This window comes from Fulmarus glacialis, unplaced genomic scaffold (assembly GCF_000690835.1).
Source record: "Fulmarus glacialis isolate BGI_N327 unplaced genomic scaffold, ASM69083v1 scaffold9842, whole genome shotgun sequence".
Lineage (NCBI taxonomy): Eukaryota > Metazoa > Chordata > Aves > Procellariiformes > Procellariidae > Fulmarus > Fulmarus glacialis.
In genome coordinates this window covers 94,079-111,130 of record NW_009198445.1, presented here as the reverse complement: position 1 = coordinate 111,130, position 17,052 = coordinate 94,079, and the positions used below count along the sequence as shown (strand labels likewise).

Here is a 17,052-nt window from a genome sequence, read left to right as displayed (position 1 = left end):
GGGCGCCCTGCGGTGTACGGCTGCTTCTCCGCAGCCCCCGCCTTGCCCCTCGGTGGCGCTTGCCTTGGCCTGAGGAACGCTTGGCCGGGTTTAGGGGCTCCCTGCCAGGCCCGGCTCCAGAAGGGTTGTCACGACGGGGCGCTGAGGCGGATGACACTGGGCCACGGATGGAGGCCTTCCCTTCCTTCCTCTTGAGTTCCGTCGTGGGGTCTCAGCCGGGAGTTAAGGCGCGGGGGCTGCGAGGTTCTGTTGTGGCAGTCAGTGGGGGAGGCTTGCGCGTGAGACGCCAGCACCCTGTCAAGCAGGTGGGCCCCAGTCTCAGCAGAGACCGAGGGCTCGCCCCTGCTTTAAGGACCTGAGGGTGTGGGAGTTGCGTGCTTCTGTTTTTCCTCTACTTCTTGCACCAAAACCTTTGATTGTTGTGTAGTTTGTTGTCGTACTTCTGTGTCTTCCCTTCTTTCCATAATCTGGCTTTTACTAGAGGGGACTTCTTCAGGGCAGAAACTGCCAATTCTTGAACGTCTGGAAAAGTTGTTGCTCTGCTGTGCAAAGTATTAGTAGGAAAGAAATGACTATTAAAGTCATTAGTTCTCTTTGTGGGAGGAGAGTGTATTCGTCAGTGTCCTGAGAAGCAATACCAGTGAGGGAAGGATTATATTTTCAGTTTTGTACTTGAAAGTCTTTCTTGAGTATGCCATGTCATGTGGCTGAGAGTGACAGTGATGTCTGTATATGTCTGGAAAAAAACAAGAAGGTCTAGGTGTATACAGTGTGTGTCATGGCGCTCTCAAATTCTGAGTGTCAGTGCTGTGCTCTAAACTAAGAGAATATAAGACCAAAGACTTACTCAGCAACTAGAGCTCTTATTTTCAGTGTGAGTGACTATACTGTGGCTCTGACGAATAATCTTTGACTAGTGGAAACCCCTGGGCTTCCTAAGTGTCACGGAGCTCATGAGCCATTAGAAGTAAGGCATACACATTCTGTTACCTGCTCCTTAGGGAGAGACATGGAAATAGCACTACGAAAAGTGCTATTAGAGATTTCTTCCCTTGATATGTTCTTTAATTCTATCTCAAATATGAGTCGCTGGTCATGCAGCTTCTTTAAAGGAGAAAGTCAGAAGACAGCACTGGTGTCTGGAATTTCAGCATTGTCAGTCTTGTGTTGTTAGGAGTGTCTTCATAAAAGAGTGGATAAATGGAAATGGGGTTAAGGACAATATAAAGTCTGAAAGAAGATAAAAAGTACAGCTCTTTTTCCTTTTGGATGATGAATAATTATTAAAAGGAGCTTAATGTAAGTGTCTTTCAAATTGTTAGAGGAAGACATGCATTTATCAGTGTGGGAAGGCTTACTGTAGTTGTAGTGAAATGAAAGCATCTGGTCTGTGTTATACAACTGGTAACTTAAAGTTCCTGTTTGACCTTAAAATCTGTCAAATTTAACATCAGATTAGTTAAGGTTTAAAAAGTAATGTAATTTTTTACAGAAATATTTCTTTGTCAGCCTGTCAATAGCAAAAATTAATAGATAATTCTTGACCCAAAAAGGTGATATGGAAGTTCTGAGCACTGAGTCTTCCAGTAAACTTAATTTTCAAAAGATATTAGTGAAACTTTGCGGAACAATTATTACTTATGCCACAATGCAAAAACAGTGTCTTTGAATAAGACAACTTAAAAGTTTCAGAAGCCACAAATAGATGTGAAAGGTATGATCAACCAAATCTGTGAAGACCTTTTACTGAGGATCTCTGCTAATTTTCAGACTCTTGTGCAGATTAACTTCTGCATCATTAACATAATTTCAGTTCTCTTGAAGACATCATCTTTAACTGCCCAAGGCAAATGTCTCAAATAATGCTACTTTCTAGGCTTTCTGTCTCTGATTTGTAGCTTAAGTCATATTAAAAGGAACAGTTGTAGGTGATTGCTGATGTCTGTGAAGTTCTGTAGTAGCAGCCACAAAACTTAGTAGAGTCTAGTGGATTTATTCACTGTTACCGTGAGGCACAGGATTGACAGCAGGCCCACTTTTTTGTGGGCTATGAAAGAGAGCAGCATACTATTTTCTGGAAGAATGCGAAAGGCTGAGAAACTTCCTTTCAAATGGTACTATATCTGCCACCTTTCGAAAGGTAAAAGGGTGATGCTTAAGACAGCAAATTTCCAAACATTGTTGGATATGGAGATAAAATTTGTAGGGTTTTTTTTTTTAATTGATTATCAAAGAAATGTTAAAGCTAAGCATTGTTTGAAGGGATGGAAGAGGGTGGGAATGCCAAATTCAGAGTCTGACAAGGAAGTTAATAAAGTGCTTACCGCATGAACATTTTGTATTTTTCGTAGGTGGCATGAAACGTCCTGTTCATAAGCATATACATAAGGAATGCTCTTGGCACACCTTGATAAGTTACTTTGGCCTAAACATCGATTGCCTCTTGTAAAAACCTGTAAGTAAAATAAATGGAATTTGATTTGAGATTGCTTTGATGATTGCTTTCTAATCACAGTTAGCATGGTCTGCCTCTAAAAGGAAAAGCGAATATCTGTTACCTTGTTTTGTAAAACGGGCAAATCTTTGTTTATATTAACTGACACTGTAACAACAGTTGACAGAGACTCTAAAAGCTGGATCAATTATTGTGTTTTACAGAAATGGCAGCTCAGAAAAGGAAATCTGTGTTAGTAGAGCCTTCTGCTAAACGTCCGAAGCTGGACAAGAACAGCAAACCGTCTTCGGTGAAGAAGGAAAAAGAGGTGTCAGATACAAAACATGTCTCAAATAAATCAAAGCCTAATCAGTGTGCAGTGCAGGAGAAAACTGTACTCAAAACCTCTGTCAAATCAAACAGGTCAGTGACAAAACAATAAGTAATTGTTCTAGGTTATCTTCCTAGACTAAATTAGTGCAGAAACAATCTAAGCAGAATGAATTTGAGTTAAAGATACAGCTAAATAGTTAAATAGTACTAATGGGAAGATCAGCCTTAAATCATTAAGTATAATATCTGTTACATGATTTTTCTTTGGAATCATGTTAGTGTCTCGAAATCCAGAAAGACTTCCTCCAAAAAAGGTTCTGAAGCGAAAATAAATCTAATACTATGTAAGTTAATACTTCTTTTGAAAGCCACAAGTGTCAACAATTAAAAACTGCTAGAGATGTTAAAAAGCATTTGTCTGGAGTTCATAGTTCAGTCTTGCCATGCATAAAAAACATAAAGTACTACTCTTAAGAGTAACCATGTGGAAGTGAAGTCTTTTTAGAACGATTCTAGAGAAAATTCTTCTAAAAGTATTGAGGGTGTAAGATCTAGTCTGTTAAAAAAGTAAAGGGAAAAAAAATTGGAGGCAGAGGCTAGTAGGAATGAGAAGAGTTTTATGACAAATTCTACTGTCTGGATGCTGAAAAAATAATTATTTGAATCTTTCAGTGACAACGCCAATGAACCTGAACTAGGAATGCGCATGACTACGAGATCATCAGGATTGAACTCGAATAATAAAACAATACCTGACAAAAAGGTCCAACAGCAGCCTAAATCTACAAAAAATAAGGAGGTATGCCAGAAGAAATCCGTGCAAGAAATTCCTAAGTCAAAATGCATAATTGCACCAGATGAGCCAGTAATGAGGAGATCACAGAGACTGCAGCAGTTAACACATGTACATGTACCAGCAAGATCCCTGCGCAACAGAGAAGTTAAAGAAGAAAAAGCAGCTTTGGAAGTTAAACAAAGTAGCCAGGCAAAAAGACACGCTCACAGTGTTGCAGCAAAAGTACTTAAATCTGCTGGAGAGAAAACAGAACAGAAAAACACAAAAATAAAGCCAAACAATACAAATGAGGATAAAGAAATACATGTAGAAGTGATCAGCTCTCTGAAAGAGAAAAAATGTAAAGCAGACAATAAAAATGAGAATTCTGACAGCTTTCAACACAACCTTCAAGCATCATCATTATGTCCTGATGAGAGTCTTGAGGAAGTTAAGAAAGACCAAACGGGCCCTGTATCTCCTATTCCTAGCAACACAAAGAAAGTGGAAACAGATTCTCTTAAGCCAAATTCTAAGACAGTAACTAAGGAGAAGCAACAAATGCATCAGAACGTAAAAAACAGTACAAAACCAAAAAAGATTTCACAGCCATCTGTAAGTGAAACAAATGTGGCTGATCAACCAGAGAATGATGCGAAATCCAAAAGGGTAAGCATCCTTGAACTTTGTGAAGAAATCGCAGGTGAGATTGAGTCAGATACAGTAGAGGTGAAAAAAGATTCCCCTAACGCTGAGTGTAGCAAAACAGAAGAAAAGCATGCCGACATACAGCTTCAACAAAGTGAAATGCTTACTCAGAAAGAACCTAGTCAAAGTACTCAATGCAAACGTTTTTTCCCTAGCAAAAAAGGAATGCCTGTCAAATGCACTCTGAATGGTAGAAATAACTCCTCAAACAAAAACTCTAAATGGACCAAAATTAAATTACTGAAAGCTAGTAACATGAAGCAAAGTAACTTAAATTCTGCAAATGCCCCCAAGCTTTCTTTGTTAAAAGATTACCCTGAAGTTTCAGATGCAAGTCAAATAGCTACAGAAGCAGAGCTTTCAAAGGCACAAGGCAAGCTGTCAATAACAGGACTCTCTGAGAATGAAAGTGCAACTTGTGTGCAGGAGAAATCAGATCCTTCATCTGAAAGAGCTGGAGCTAAAGAAGTGACATTAGAAATAAAACAGCCCACAAAGAGAGGTGCAGAAAATGGTTTGTTGCGTAATTTGACAAAACATTTATGTGAGCCAAGACCAGATGAGGTAAGTCATTTTAATTATGGTGTATGGTAGGAGGGTGTTCTAAATCTGTTCTGTTTTCTGAGAATGCCATGCTCATAAAGTTTGTTTTAACAATGACTTTATTTTACAGTAACTTAAAATTTTCAAATGTATTAAAGATCCGTTACTGGTGCATTGTCATAGACTGGATGATAGTAAGCTGGAAAATGAATCTGTTCCACTCTCCTAAGTTCTGTTGTTAACTAAATGTCGATCGACAAAATTTCCTGCTGGTGCCAGAGGTTGTACAGATTCATGTGGATACTTTTTGATGACTTAAGCTTGCATAGCTGTTCTGTTCTGAAAAGGTGTATTAAAAGAGGTGAGAGGGAAAAAAGTGTTCTTTATCTGAATGAGCTTCTATTAAAATTTAAGATTTTAAGGACAAAGGTGTTCTACAGGAAGTATTTTACGAGCTTATATATAAAATGAAAAAGATTTTTGCAAAATTTATACCACAAAATTCCATATGGACTAGCTAATCAGTTGCGTTTTGTTTGCTTAAAATAATGTAGGAATCAGAAAACGGTGCTGTATTCAAGATGTTCATACTTTGTTAACTGAATGCTTTTGTTAACAGGTTAGAGGCATTAAATATTCCGGGTTTTTTATTTAATGTTTTCTGTTTTGTCTAGAACTTTCGATTACATTTGGAATCAAGTCCAGAAAGTTCTCCAGTAAAGTATGTTACAGCTCCTAAACCACCAAAACAATTAAAAAAAGAATCTGGAGAAAGTGAACCTCAAGGTAACTGTTTACTACTAATTTTTCCTCTTCTTCTGACCAGTTATATGGGAAGCATAAGTCTTCCTTTCAGAGGAGGTTTCACAGAATAAGGCACAATTGGTGCAGAACTGAACTTCTGGAGTTGGAACTGTTCACCAGGGTTTTCATATTTCTTTGTGTGTCACACCCACAGCCACTTTAGTAGCAGCGAATGTCCTTTTATCTCTGGGCTGTATAGTGGGAAAGAGAGGTGTCTGTTTTTCTGCCCAGCTCTGCTTTTAGTGTGTGTTTATGCTTTATGCGTGGATATTTTAATGCTTAAATAGGCTCCATTTGAGTAAAAGTGAAGAGACAGCTTTTTAAAAACCAACCAAACAAACGGAAAAAACCCCAACCAAATCCTTTCCTTTTCCATGTAATAAAGTAGTAAAACTTCCGTATTTCAATTGGGTTCTTCTCTTGGATCGGTTTCTGTTAAGGATTCTGTGTTGGTTACCACTTCCTTTGAATAAGTATCTGCATTTCTTTCTCCTAAATTGTTCTACTTAATCTTGACCAAATTATTAATTGAGTTTTTATTACCGAGTCTTCATTTATCAGCCTGTGAATGCAATTTGTCAAACCTTATGATGAGTGTGATGTGAATATTTTGACTGAAGTACATTTAACTAAGAAATATTATCAATGGATCATTAACATATCTCTTCATTAACTTCCCTCTTACTATTTCATCCTTTTGCTTTTGGATTTTTGGTTTGTTGGGGTTTTTGGTTTGGTTTGAGTTTTGTTGTTGTTTGGATTTTGTTTGTTTGTTTTTTAATCTGAACGTGATTTTGAGTGCACTGTTTAACTATTTAGCTTTACTAAATAGTTTTTTTTTTTCCTGCCATTGTAGGGTGTTTTTGAAGGGCAAAATACTCTAATTGTACTGTTAGAGAATGTAAAAAAATGGTTTTTCTTTCTTTTGCCCTTCTTGATTGTTTCTTTTCCTTAAGTGTTACAGAACACACCTCGGATGGGGGCATACTATACATTTATGATTCTAATACTATACATAGAGCTATTTATATGAGTGTCGGTATAAACAGATTTAAACTCCTATGTAGTTTCACTACTGGCCTTGTTTAGCTGCTGGCAAACTGCTCTGCAGAACTGCTGTGGAAATGTTGAAGAAAATTGCATATTTTTTTAAGTATGTATGGAGAAACATCTGAATACTACCTCGAGGTTGTATCTTTTTTTTATTGGCCATGAACAAATTGCAACATTGTCTTGAATATGTTTTTGCAAATCACTATTTGTGTAGCTCAAATTTCCTTTGCAACTAAAAACTTTATAATGAAGTTACAATCTTTGATTAATTGTAGGTTTGGCTCCCAAGCAGTTGAAGCAAACTTCATTTACAAATCAAATTTCTGAAACTGAGAACAGGTATAGTATTTAATACATTATGAAATTACAGTAACCTTCCATACAGTAACCTTCCATAGAGAGGTTTTATTATAAAACTAACTGTTCTGTTGTCTCCCAGCCTCAACTTTCAGTTTCAAATAAGTGACTTGTCCTTTATAAAAATGGACTTTCATTTTTCCCAGTTATTAAGGGATGTTTTTATTTTGTTAAGAAAATTATTAAACAAGGTATTTGTAACTGCACATTTATTTTAAAAAGTAATATTTAACAGAGTTGGGGAAACATTTCTAGTGGTCTCTTCCTCAAATCAGATGATAACCAGAGAGCACAGGAAGGGTTTACCACATGATTTTCACTTACTGAATTATTTCAGTTACTTCTGGAAGATTTTTCTAATCCTTAAATTATATGAAATGTATGTATATATGAAATCTTTTTAGGTGGGGAAGAGGGGATTTAATTTGGGATTGTTTTGTGATTGCTGTGAAATGAAGGTGTCAGCTCCATATAAAAAATTATTCTTGTTCTTACAGCTAACTAAATTGTTCTTACTACTAACAGTTCAAATTTACCTTTTATCCTTGATCACGTTGACTGTTGTAGTTTTCGAACAATTCTGACGTAGTGTCTGGTTTTAGCCAATTACAAGCTAAGGACAATAATTTCTTCATACCTGATACCTTCAACAGCAACATAGTTGGCACAGTGGTTAGTATATTGATACTGTTTTCTATATTCATAATGGAGACAAGAAGAAATGATGCAGTACATTTTCAGTACATCTATCTGAGGCCAGATTAACAATCTGACTAACCAGCCCTTTTGTACATGTTGAAAAACTCTACGGCTATGGAATTTCACAGAAGATGGGTGGTAAGGTGGATGTAAAACTAGCTAAATTAATGTTTTTAGATTTTTCAATAAATATTACAATAACTTTGTTCATATTTTTATTCTCAACTGCCAAACAGCTTTATGGTATCTACTCAAATTTACTAACTTTATTAGCTGAACAAGCCCATATTGCTTTACTATTATTTGGATATTATTTTTCTTGTGAGAGCTTTCTTACCCTGCTTTCCATATGCTATCCAAGATTTAAGCCGTCATTCTTTCTGTGATACTCCTGCCATAACATAAAGTAATGTGCATATCCACACTGTAGCTCTCTTCAGGGCTTTGTAAGAAATGGTTGCAGCGGGAAAAGGCAAACCCTTGAAGTAGCTACTTAATGCAAATTTTGGGGCACATGACAGGAATACAAAAATTAGCTCTGATTTAGCACAAAAAATGCTGTTTTAAAAACGTCTGGCAAGAGTTTTTATTTTTGAAAAAGCTCACTGGATTAACCTGCTACATGTACTACATCTACATGTAGCAGCTGCTACAATTAAGTGTTTGGCCCTATATCCTTAGTTTGCTCAGAAACAGAGAATATGTAAATACCTGGTTGAAGTACAGGTATTTTTGTTTGTGTTTTGCTTTGGTGATCTCCACAATTTTTATCCAAACCTGGAATTAATGTTATTTTTCCCCTGAATATAGTAGCAAGTTCATAGAATAACTTTGTTGTTGATGTATTATAGTACTTCCCAGTGTTTCTTTCAGTCGTGACAAGGGGAAACTTTGAGTGAGAGAGATTCCAGTGATATGCATCCATTTATTCCTCAGGTCCTCTTCTCCCTCCCTTCACTGCCAGCCATTGGAAGAGAATAGGTTTGAACTGAATTTGACAGATTTATGACATCTGTTTTATATTGCCCGCTTATATTTGTGGGAATATTTACGTGGTCTACTTTAGCAGCCTGATGTATGGTACCTAAAACTAGAAACCTGAATCTTACGTAGGAAATGTATAGCATTAGGCACCATCAGTCATGCTCTGAAAATGCCTCAGTTAAATGCTTGTGTTAATGGTTGTGACTAACCTACCCCACTTGATTATAAATTTAATATTTTATTTATTTTTCATGAAAAAAAATTCTTGTAATTAGGCTAGTCACAAACTGTATTTTTTGGTTAATCCTTTTATTTCCTTATTTTTCCATTTGAATTACAAATTAAAATATATAGGACAGTGTTTTGCGTAATTAGCTTGGATTTGCATCTTGTTGAAGTTTAGTTATACTAATCACAATGGCTTTGAGTATCTAGGATGACATGTATAAGCAGTCCCTTTTTTAACATGAAATATATTTATATTTCAAGGGTCCCATTGTCAAATCCTTCATTAGCATCAAAATGCAGTAACTTCCTACCATCTGAGGAACATATTCAGAAGCTAAAAGAAGCAGGAAAAGATAGTGATAAGCAGCTGATCATAGTAAGTAATACCCTTTTAGTAAGGCTTATAACTTCTCGAAGAAATTACTGTTGAATTTGCAGTCCTGTGTTTTTATGAACTTGTCTAAAAATCATTACTTATATGTACTACTGTTGCCATTGAAATGATTTGTGAAAATAGAACCTTACTAGATTGTCAGTCAGTATTGATGGAAAAAATGGTGGCAGACAGACTTAACGTTTAAAGCTGATTCTTGTTAAAACAGATTTCTGCATTTTTTAATAGAATGGCTGTTCAGTAAATACAGTTGTTTTAGGGAGAATGAACTTGCCTTTACTTAAGTGCAAAATCTGAGTTTCTTCAAATTTCAGAATTATAGGGGGAGGTGCATCTGGCAGATTGTGTGCAAAATTAATATCAACAGATTGATTCCTGCATCGTTCAAATGTCCATTGTTCTGAGACAAACTTAAAGATTTTCCTGTGGATACACTCATTTTAACCATAATATTTAAACAGCAATACTGGTTTGGTTATTTGTTCTTAACCTTATTTGCTATTAGCTACCAAATGCAGGTATCTCTTTTAAAACAAGAAAATGCAAAATGAGAAGGAAGAGAGTGATGCACAGTCATTTTTCTATCTTGTAGAATCACACAACTTGATAGTGAAATAATTGGACGTTTTGATTGTGTTTAGTTTTGTGTTTTTAATAATCCACACATCAGATAATCCTTGAGAAATGAAAGGCTGGAGCTGGGAAGCTACAGAGGGAGAGGAATACAGGCCATTAGGAAGGAGGACTCTGTAGTAAGCTTCTTATGAAATTAACCCCTCTCACATATAACTGGTGGTCTTGCTAAATTGCAATTTTTTCATGTAATACGTGGATTATACACATGAAAATATTAACTAAAATAGAACCAGGTGAATTCTGAACACTCTCTTATATGCATACTGAAATATTTTAAAATCAAAACTTCTGAGAACTAAATTGATAAACATATCCTTCATTTGCCTAAAGGGATACAAATCTAGACACTTGAATGCCTAGTCACAGGATGATAAATGAACCATATCTAACATTTACGAAGTATTTCAGCTGTTGCCTCTTTGAAACTCATTTTACCAACAAAGTTAAAATGCGTAATTAAATATCTTTATTAAAAGGACTATAAGAATATTCCTTTTCATTTCAGTAAAGCTAACTTAATTTTTGCTCATACAGTAATAGAAGAGTTGCTAGGATCTTTGACAAAAAGAAATACATAACTTTTTGGTTAGCTACCGAAGAGAGGTTGTGTAGCTCTCCTCTACAGTACTCATACAAAGAGATTTTTTGCAACTTACTGACTATGCTGGTAGTATTCTTGTTTTCAGCCCAAATTAGGAGAATAATATTTTTTCCCTAGGTATTCAACAGTAAAAATTTTAAGTCATTTATCTAGCAAAATTTTAGAATATAAAGAATGGGTCATCAATGAAGAACAGTAGGGAAAATGGGAGAGACCTAGTTTCTTGTTTTCTATGTGTATTTCTGGAAAATGCAAGTGACCACTGTATTTAATTTTTAAATGTCAAAGTAACAGCTTCATAATATCTAATGTATTTCAGCACTTCATACAAATCTAATTCACTTTAATTTCATTGAGTTCAGAGTAGGCTTTTTATTGTGTTGAAAGGGCATTTTGGTAATGCCTGTAGTTTTCTTTACCAAGAAAGCATTAGGTAAGGTATTGTTCTCTTATTCTTTTGGGGGGTGGGGGGACACAACTGCTTTTCGCATTGTCAAAAAATATAGAGGAACCCAAATATTTGTTAAGCCATTTTGTAAAATACTATCCTTGACATTAGTTACTGTGGAGACAAGACATAGTTATGTCTAGAATAACGTGTGCTAGCATCTGGAGGGGAAAAATCGCTAAATTGACTGCTAAAGTAAATTGACTGCATACAGATACTCAAAAGATTGGGGATTAAATGCATGTAATAAAATAAGGTACATTTTGTAATTAATAGTTTGCAAAACCATGGTGAATTTCTTAAATGTTGATTCTGAATGGCAGGACTTTTTTTTTTGGTTGGTTGGTTTCTTTTTTTTTTTTTTAGGAAATATTTTCAAAGGTGTACTTCTGTAGTGATCCTCTGAGAACAGAGAAAAGATTCATTTGCTTTAAAAGCTGTTCAGGTTGAAATTTCTCCTATACAGAGGGCAGTCTTACTACACACAACCAAATCACTTAAATTAGCATTTATAATGTCTGTAAAGAATTTTATAGTTAATAGCTATAAATCATTTTTATTTCAAGTTTCTGGTGCTGTATTAAGAGAAGCAGTTTCATTATTCTTCTTTACCTTGAGCAAAGTTGGGAAGTCATGCTTTTATTGTTAGCTAGGAACATTCAACTTGCACTTTGTTACACTTTTTAGAAAAATCAGATGCCTGAAAGGTGCAATTTTGGGGTCTCTACTGAGAGAATCAGAAATCTGATTCTTTGGGAGATCTGTCAAGCCAGTCCATCTTAATGTATGTACAGAACCCTTTTTTCCTTTTTGTAACCAGAGGGGAAAAACTAGTTAGGCTTAGTTTGACTCACCACATGATACATTATCTTTGTTTTGCTGGTTTTTTGCTATTGAATTTTCCTAGTCTTTTGTATTTAAGTTTGACATCTGTCCTTTTAATTGTCTTTACAGTATCTGAGGCTCAGAGTTTGGGATGTTACATACTGTCTGTGTTATTCCAACCTTTTCATTTCCTGAGCTATATTTAGAGAGGTGTTATGGTAAAACTAGTCTTTGTTTTCCACAATATGCTTTATTTTTTTATATTTAATCCTTAAAGGTATATCTTACCTTCCTTCTTCTCCCATATGACTGCTATAATGAGTAGATTCTTTTTCTATTTTCCTTAAGTAACATAATCTTTAACAAGCTTTAAGGCTATTTGACTGTAACAGAAGTAAAATAATATAACTTCCATTTGTAGAAGAAATATTTAGTAGCTGTACTTGCACCATTCTCTTTCTTGGTACACATCATCTGGTTATCTGAGCAGCTTTCAAACATAAAGTTATCTTCATTTTGTAGAGGTACAACTAAGACAAAAGATGAGTTGTTTCTGTTTTCTTCAGATTTGCTTGCTGTTACACATCTTAAAAAGCAAGTCTCTTCAGAATGTAGAACTTCAGCTGAAAACAGCAAGGAATCTAATGCCGCAACAAACTTTGTAAACCAAACCATGACAGGAAACAATGGTGTTCAAAGTAATGTGCAAAGATTTAGGTTCAGACCTCGGAAAGCATGATCTGTTTTTCTGGAGGAAAGAAATTAAGATTGAGGCTAAAAATATGTTATGTTCCAAATCCATGACTTGGTGTTTAGAGAAGTAGTCTGTTCTGAATATTTGTGAACTGTACCCTCTTACACTTCATTTAAATGTTTAGTTGGTAGGTTGACAGGTTACGTGAAGCTCCATATTGGAAGTTTTACAGAATAATGCACTAAAACTGTTTTTTACTTTCTAAGTACTTGAATCTAATGTGCAAATATGAGAACTTGAATATGAAATCAGCTGTTCCTTTAACTTCTGAAATGGAAAGAAATACAAATGTGCAAAGCATATGTTTTCAATTATCATAAAATGAGATATGTTTTACATGCAAGAGAAGGAAAGTCAGTTGTTCGCTTCTTGTAAAAATTCTGCTTGCCTGCGAGATCTAGGACAAAATTTTGACCATAAGAATAGGAATTGATAAAAGCATTAATGCTACAAAGGAATGTTCTAAATAATTACTTATGAGGTACAGGGATACTTCTTCCATTTTATGCTACTAAGGAGACACGTTCCTTTGAAAATTAAGCTAGTCTTTTGAAAATGATACTCATCAATTTTAGGGAAGAACGTGTAAAAAGAATGAACAGTGAAAACAAATCACTGAAGTGATAAAAAGACATTATAGAGTTACAGGGACTTTTCTGCCTTTCTAGAGATCTGAGTTAATGCCTAGATGCAAGCAAACATGATTAAATGTAGGTGATCTTTATAAGCATCAGCAAATGCATGGATCAGGATTGCTTGATGGAAGATGCTTTTGATTCTGAGGTTTGAATTGGTGCTATATATGAAAATGATGTGCACAGTAATTCAATTTACATATTTGGATATCATACTTGAATTTTTCCTTACATATATTTTGGTTAAACTTGAACATAGTTTCCTGTTTGACTGAAATAGGTAATATATGAAGGAAATGTTTTGGTTTAAGCTGAAAACAGAATCCTCAGTGGAAATAAGTGTAAAAAAGATTTCTTATGAGCCTGAAGAAAGTTGCATAGCTATCATTTAAAGTTGCTGTTTTCTTCCTTAAACTGGTATAGTCCGGCTGGCAATTTCTCTGAAGAATTGGAGAATGGCTTTTGGGCAATCTTTTGTTGTTCACATTCGTTAAGTACTGCCTCTTTTCTTTCCTGTAATCCCAGTAAAAAAAAGGCAGTGGTTACTGCATAAGTGACTGGGGAGGGAGTTTGGTAGTTGAGAGCAGTCACTCTTCCTTTCTTCCCACACAAATCTTACCCTTTGGGACAGCTCTGCTCTTAGGGGACAGTAATGGCCATCCTTTCTTAATATCACTCGTTCCCATTTCTACTTCACCGCAGCAACCCAGCTTTCTCTAGCAAATTCAGGTGGGTTGTGTTTCGTGTCCTTTGTCCTGAGCGTGAGAATGTTTTGTCAGATTAGCTGGGCACCTGATAGAGGAATTAAAGCACCAAGGCTACTAACACTGTGTTGTGGGTTAACCCTGGCAGGCAGCTAAGTACCGTGCAGCTGCTCGCTCACTCCCCTCAAGTAGGATGGGGGAGAAAACTCATGGGTTGAGATAAGGACAGTTTAATAGGCAAAGCAAAAGCTGCGCACACAAGCAGAGCAAAACAAGGAATTCATTCTCTACTTCCCATTGGCGGGCAGGTCAGTCATCTCCAGGAAAGCAGGGCTCCATCATGTGTAACCATTGGGAAGACAAATGCTGTAACTCCAACCATCCCCCCCTTCCTCCCTCTTTTCCTCAGTTTTTATTGCTTAGCATGACGTCATATGGTATGGGATATCCCTCTGGTCAGTTGGGGTGAGCTGTCCCAGCTGTGTCCCCTCCCAACTTCTTGTCCACCCCCAGCCGACTGGCTGGCACAGCAGTGTGAGAAACAGAAAAGGCCTTGACACTGTGTAAGCACTATGCAGCAATAGCTAAAACATCCCTGTGTTATCAACACTGTTTTGGTCACAAATCTAAAAAAGCACCATAGCAGCTGCTGTGAGGGAAATTAACCTTATCCCAGCCAAAACCAGTACACATTAGAACACTCTCTGTAATGTACTTGAATTATGTTTTTATATGGTTTGAGAATTAATTATCCATTAATTAATTAATTATCCATTATTAATGGATTCATTATCCATTGTAAATATTGTGCAGATTTGTTTAACTTTGTATTTTTTTCATATTGCTTTAGCTAATAACCAGTGAGGACATCACTTCATGATGTATAATGACCCTCCATTTTCATTTTTCAAAAATGTTTAATAAAATTAGATACATTACAGTTCTGAAAGTTTTAAGTTGATTTATATCCTTTGGCTAAAATAGCTTTTCAGAAAGATGGGTGTTGGTGATGGGTTTTTTTTTTTTGGTTGGTTAGTTTGGTTATTTTTGTTAAATTCCACAGTCCTCATTTGAAGTGAAACTTGTTTCTAAGTTGGGTCATGTCTTCTGATCCTCCTGGTCAGCAAGGGGATCTACCCATCAGCTTCAATCTTGAATGCATCTTTCGTTGAAATAGCATTCTTTGACCTTTTCATTTTCTGTGGAGAGCCCAAAAATCTTTGTGTTGTTCCTTCCTGCTCTTCTTGTATTTCCTTTCCAGCCTGCCTGTTTTTATGGCTGCATTTTATTCTTTGTTCTGTGAAAAGACTAGAGGAAAAAATAATCTTCCTCTAACTAACACTAGGTAATCAAGAAGGAGGTGACCTAATCTGTGCTGACCTAATCTGAAGAGAGAGGGAAAAAAAAAAAAAAAAAGAAAAAAAAAAAGGGCCCCTTTTCATCTTCTACAGAGGCACCAAATGCCTTTTTTGCTTGCAGGGCTCCTTATTCCACATATGGAGGATCAGCAGACATGCACCTTCTCAAAGAAGATATTGGTAAGACTTTTCTTTCTGTCTAACACAGAATTAAGAAACCCTTCTGGAGATTAAGACAACCTTGTTGCAATGTTCAATTACAGTTAGCCTTAACACTGGGTCTCGTATATCCTGTGCCTATATTAATGAGGATTGCGTGAGATGTCGGGAATGCTTAATTGCCATCTACACATGCAGAATTTGCTTAGGAAGTGAAAGTATCCCTGCTCTTTATTGTTACTGTTTAGAAAATTGAGTTTTAAACAGAGTAACACATTTTTCTGCCTGCAACCCCACGTTTTCTTAAACACTGCTTTGAAAAACATTTCTCTAAGTTCTGAAAGTCAAACCTCTTACATCTTTTTCTAGTTGTGACAAGTCGACAGTTTATTCTCCAGTACCCGATGTTTGCTGAGAAGAATTTTTTTTTTCTTCCCCCCCCCCAAAATCCCAGTGTTCTTATTTACTCTCATATGTGGTGCATAAGGTGTTCTTGCCTTTTTTTTTTGTTTTGTTTTGTTTTTGGTTTTTTTTGTTCCTTCCTCCCCATTAGGAAGGACTGGCAACGTTTAAAGCAGTATTATTGTTTGTGAGCACTTTTTCCCTCTTGATGCATGCCTTTTCCACTTTTGCTTGTGCAATGACATCAGGTTAAAAATAGTCAGATTGTGTAGGTGTTTTTTTAAAGTACAAAAATGTATTCTTCGTAATTCCTGACTTTATTTTGCATGTCCTGGTTTTCTTGTTGTAGTCTGCATTGGATTTACAAAGCTGCTTTTTTTTTTTTTTTTTTTTTGTCTGAAGCATTATATCCTGTAGTGCAGCTTTGAAATAGTACTTCAGTTACACAAAAAAGCTATCTTCTTTACTACCCTCAGGATACTGTAAAATATTTGCTAAAAAGTATAGTCAGCACTTGTTAGGGCTACACCATTCAAAAGATTGCTTTAGATACTACAACGTGTTTTTTCTGATATTCACATAACAAGTTTTTAATGTTAACCTGTGTGTGTAGCCCATTGATACGACTGAATGCATGTAAAAATAGCAATATCAGTGAAATCCTTAGAAAACAAAAACCAAACAAAAAATCCCCCCAAAAAACTCAAACCCACTGGTACCAGCACCATCCAAGAAAGTCAAACTGTAAAATACAATATGGCAGTACTATTCCAGGGAAATAATCTGTTCCTGGAGACTTGCAAACCAGCACATCTATTTACAAGGCAAAATGGGATTAGCTAAGGAGCCTGACAACTTTGAGGCTATCCTTGCCCCAAATTTTTTGATGACTTCCTACATAGCTAGGCTTTTGGTTTTGGCTTGAGATTTTTGGTAGTAAACTAATAGATATCTTAGCTTAAATACCTTTAGCTTCTTGATCATTTGAACAGAAATTGTTTCATGAAACTTACTGCAATATTGATATGTGCTAAATATTTTAAGAGTTGCTTTATGTAGCTGATTTTCTAACTTACATGTCTTATTTTTTTGAAGTATATTCCAAGCATCAGAGTAGACGTCCTCTTCACTTATCCTACACTAGATATAGGGGATATATTCTCCATCTTCAAGATAGGAATTACTAAGTTTGGTTCAATTGGTTCATCTTAAGATAAT

At 35.9% G+C, this 17,052-nt stretch overlaps 1 protein-coding gene across 1 annotated transcript in view; it reads left to right on the top strand.

The window, feature by feature from the left end:
* The first annotated feature begins 2,346 nt into the window (after positions 1-2,346).
* Positions 2,347-17,052, top strand: part of ESCO1 (establishment of sister chromatid cohesion N-acetyltransferase 1) — a 31,326-nt gene continuing 16,620 nt past the window's right edge. The window contains exons 1-6 of the mRNA XM_009572905.1: positions 2,347-2,455; positions 2,659-2,857; positions 3,440-4,814; positions 5,468-5,579; positions 6,926-6,989; positions 9,180-9,294. Coding sequence (XP_009571200.1) covers positions 2,661-2,857; positions 3,440-4,814; positions 5,468-5,579; positions 6,926-6,989; positions 9,180-9,294 — 1,863 coding nt within the window. The 5' untranslated portion in view covers positions 2,347-2,455; positions 2,659-2,660. The remainder of the gene's footprint in view (positions 2,456-2,658; positions 2,858-3,439; positions 4,815-5,467; positions 5,580-6,925; positions 6,990-9,179; positions 9,295-17,052) is intronic.